The following is a 2,622-nucleotide window of genomic DNA, read 5'->3' as shown; positions in this document are numbered from 1 at the left end:
GTTACACCAAGAGGTCAAAGACCTGAAGAACAAGAGAGGAGCATGAGATCTAGCAATTACCATACAGCCAAACCCGTTGTGTGGGTGACGAGAGCCTTTTCTTGAACCATCAGTGAAGATGTTCACCTCATTCAAGGATGAAGGGCGAGCAGTGGCAAGCCACTCCAACTCAGGCTTATTATCAGATACTGAGGAGACTAGTCCCCCAAATACCCGATCCACGAAAACCTTTCCACCACGGGCAGCATCTTCAACGAGACCCTGTTCAACAAGCCGCGAATCAGACCCATCATCAAGACCTTCACCACGATTGATGCCACTACCAATCGGGCTACCACATACGACCAGGCCATCACGACCACCGTTGCCGCAGCCAACCAAGCTGCCTCCAACGACCAGACCTTCGCGGTCACCAATGCCAGCTAGACCACCACAATCGACCAAACCACCGCCACCGTTGCGGTCACCAGAACCAGCTAGACCACAACCACGACCGACCAAACCACCACCGCCATTGCTGTCACCAGAACCAGCTAGACCACAACCACAATCGACCAAACCACCACGACCAGTGCAACCATCCACAACCCCACGACCACGACTACCACCAACCACATCAAGCGCGAATTATTCCGAAGAGACTCGACCCCCCTCCCAGTTCCTGTATCTCTCACATTTCGTCGGATAGTCAGAACCACACCCCAACTGTTGGAGTACTTTCCTAGCCTCTTTGGACAACTGCTTGTGTTGGTAGAAGCTGTTGTGTAGCCACGCCTTGCACCACCTACGGAGTGCGGCCCCAGCCGGGTGACGAAGACCACAAGTGGCACCCAGAAGAGCAGTCGAACTAGAGGCGGTCGCTCTTAGCATAACACGCGCCATCGCATTATGAAGCTTGGTTAAAGTAGAATAGACACCGTTACTCAAGGTCTTATGACCCCAAACTTCCGAACCGTAAGTGGCGATAGAGAGACCAAATAGCTCCCAGGCCGCTTTAACCGCATCATCACCAAGGCCATAACTGAGTCTGGCGTAGATCTTAACCCTCAGAACCATGGCCTTAGCTTTGGCACATTGGTGAGAAATATGTCTACCGAAAGATAAGTTAGCATCCACAAGGATGCCAACAATACAAATACAGTCTGTAGTGGCTCCAGCCCGATTCAGCCTCTCACGGTCAATATCGTCGAGGAGACCATTCCTAACCAAGAACTCAACTTTGGTGGGCTCAATATCCATACCATACGATTTAGCCCAAGCTTCCAGGATGTCAAGAGTAACCAAGGCCTTATTCACGAGATCCTCGCTATTCATACCACGTACCACGACCACAAAATCATCAGCGTATGCGTAAGCTTTACAGTAGTGACCATAAACGTCATTTAACTCTTCAAGAATGCCAGCCGCCGCCAACTTCCATAAGTAGGGACCCAAAACGGATCCCTGAGGAAACCCAGCGGTTAGCTCTCTTGAGCAAGAGGGACCGCTAGTCACAAGATTCGCAATCCGACCAGAAACTTTCTGAGCTTTATTGATGACTATCTTTCTGGCAGAAAGATAGTCATCAATAAAGCTCACAATGGCTCGGGAAAAATCCGACAGGCCTCCTTATGGATTAAACTCCATGAGCACGAGTCGAATGCACCCTTAATATCAGCAGATACCACAAGTGCCCATGATCTAGAGCTATTGCTCCTTCCATACGAGTCGATAACCTCATTAACGAAGGTAGATGTGTTTCTGCCCGTAGAGCATCCCAGCCATACCTGCTACGATAGCGGCGGCAAGCGAAGTGCCCGAAGAAGTGCCGTACCCTCCAAGAAAAGTTGCCAATACGTCGTGACCTGGAGCGGCGATGTCAACAGCTGAACCAAAATTGCTTTCGTCGGTGAGCTGCATTTTGGTACCATACGTTGCAGCCACACATAACACTCCATCAGTGGCAGAGCGGCCGAAGGAACAAGGGAAGGATGGGGTTACGTCCAGATCCCGGTTCTCATCCCCTGCCGTGACAACAACGAGCATGCCAGCTTCAGTTGCTTCCCGAATCTTGTCGGTAACGGCTTGGGATCTCCTTGAATCGCAACCTTCCGTGAAGAGAATAACTTTCACATCATCACTCCTCTCATTGATCAGGTAGGTGAGAGCATCCGCCATTGCGGAGAAAGTCACTCCTTTGCCGTCGAATATGGGCAGTATACGCACCTCGTCCAGAATACCCGCCATACCGATCTTGTTATTCCTGATAGCAGCAACGATGCCAGTCATCATAGTTCCGTGCGGTCCTCGTGGACTGGTATCATCATTCTAATCAACGACGTTGTAGCCCTTGATGACGATATCCTTCAAGTCAGGGTGAGTTGCCTCGATTCCGTCGTCAATAACTGCGATGGTCACAGGTGTCCTCTTGGGACCAGAGTCCACGATATCCCAAGCCTCCGGGACAGAGATGGCCTCAAGATAAGCCTTCTGCATGTGATAGTATTTGTCGTTAGGATCGCCGTTCACAGGACCGAGCCCACGGAAATGGCCACTTTCGTCCACTTCTGCTTTAACGTAGAGAAGGTCGCATGAGAAGAACCAGAATGATGTTACGAGGAGCTTCATTGTAAACCACAAAGA

At 50.6% G+C, this 2,622-nt stretch overlaps 4 protein-coding genes across 4 annotated transcripts; 1 reads left to right on the top strand and 3 right to left on the bottom strand.

Moving 5' to 3' along the window:
- Positions 1-201: 201 nt before the first annotated feature.
- Pmar_PMAR008434 (conserved hypothetical protein) lies at positions 202-426 on the top strand (the record flags this gene model as incomplete). Its single annotated transcript, XM_002777444.1, has 1 exon — positions 202-426. A coding segment is annotated over one exon (225 nt), but the record flags the coding sequence as incomplete, so codon positions are not given.
- Positions 427-700: 274 nt separating this feature from the next.
- Positions 701-1,314, bottom strand: Pmar_PMAR008433 (hypothetical protein; the record flags this gene model as incomplete). Its single annotated transcript, XM_002777443.1, has 1 exon — positions 701-1,314. A coding segment is annotated over one exon (614 nt), but the record flags the coding sequence as incomplete, so codon positions are not given.
- Positions 1,315-1,719: 405 nt separating this feature from the next.
- On the bottom strand, positions 1,720-2,268 carry Pmar_PMAR008432 (Thermophilic serine proteinase precursor, putative; the record flags this gene model as incomplete). The annotated part of the gene is made up of 1 exon (XM_002777442.1): positions 1,720-2,268. The coding sequence occupies one exon, from the start codon at positions 2,266-2,268 to the stop codon at positions 1,720-1,722; it is 549 nt and encodes a 182-aa protein (XP_002777488.1).
- A 39-nt stretch (positions 2,269-2,307) lies between these two features.
- Pmar_PMAR008431 (hypothetical protein) lies at positions 2,308-2,607 on the bottom strand (the record flags this gene model as incomplete). Its single annotated transcript, XM_002777441.1, has 1 exon — positions 2,308-2,607. The coding sequence occupies one exon, from the start codon at positions 2,605-2,607 to the stop codon at positions 2,308-2,310; it is 300 nt and encodes a 99-aa protein (XP_002777487.1).
- Positions 2,608-2,622: the final 15 nt, after the last annotated feature.

This window comes from Perkinsus marinus (genome assembly GCF_000006405.1).
Source record: "Perkinsus marinus ATCC 50983 genomic scaffold scf_1104296951742, whole genome shotgun sequence".
Taxonomy (NCBI): Eukaryota; Perkinsozoa; order Perkinsida; family Perkinsidae; genus Perkinsus; species Perkinsus marinus.
This window is presented reverse-complemented; position numbering and strand designations above follow the sequence as displayed.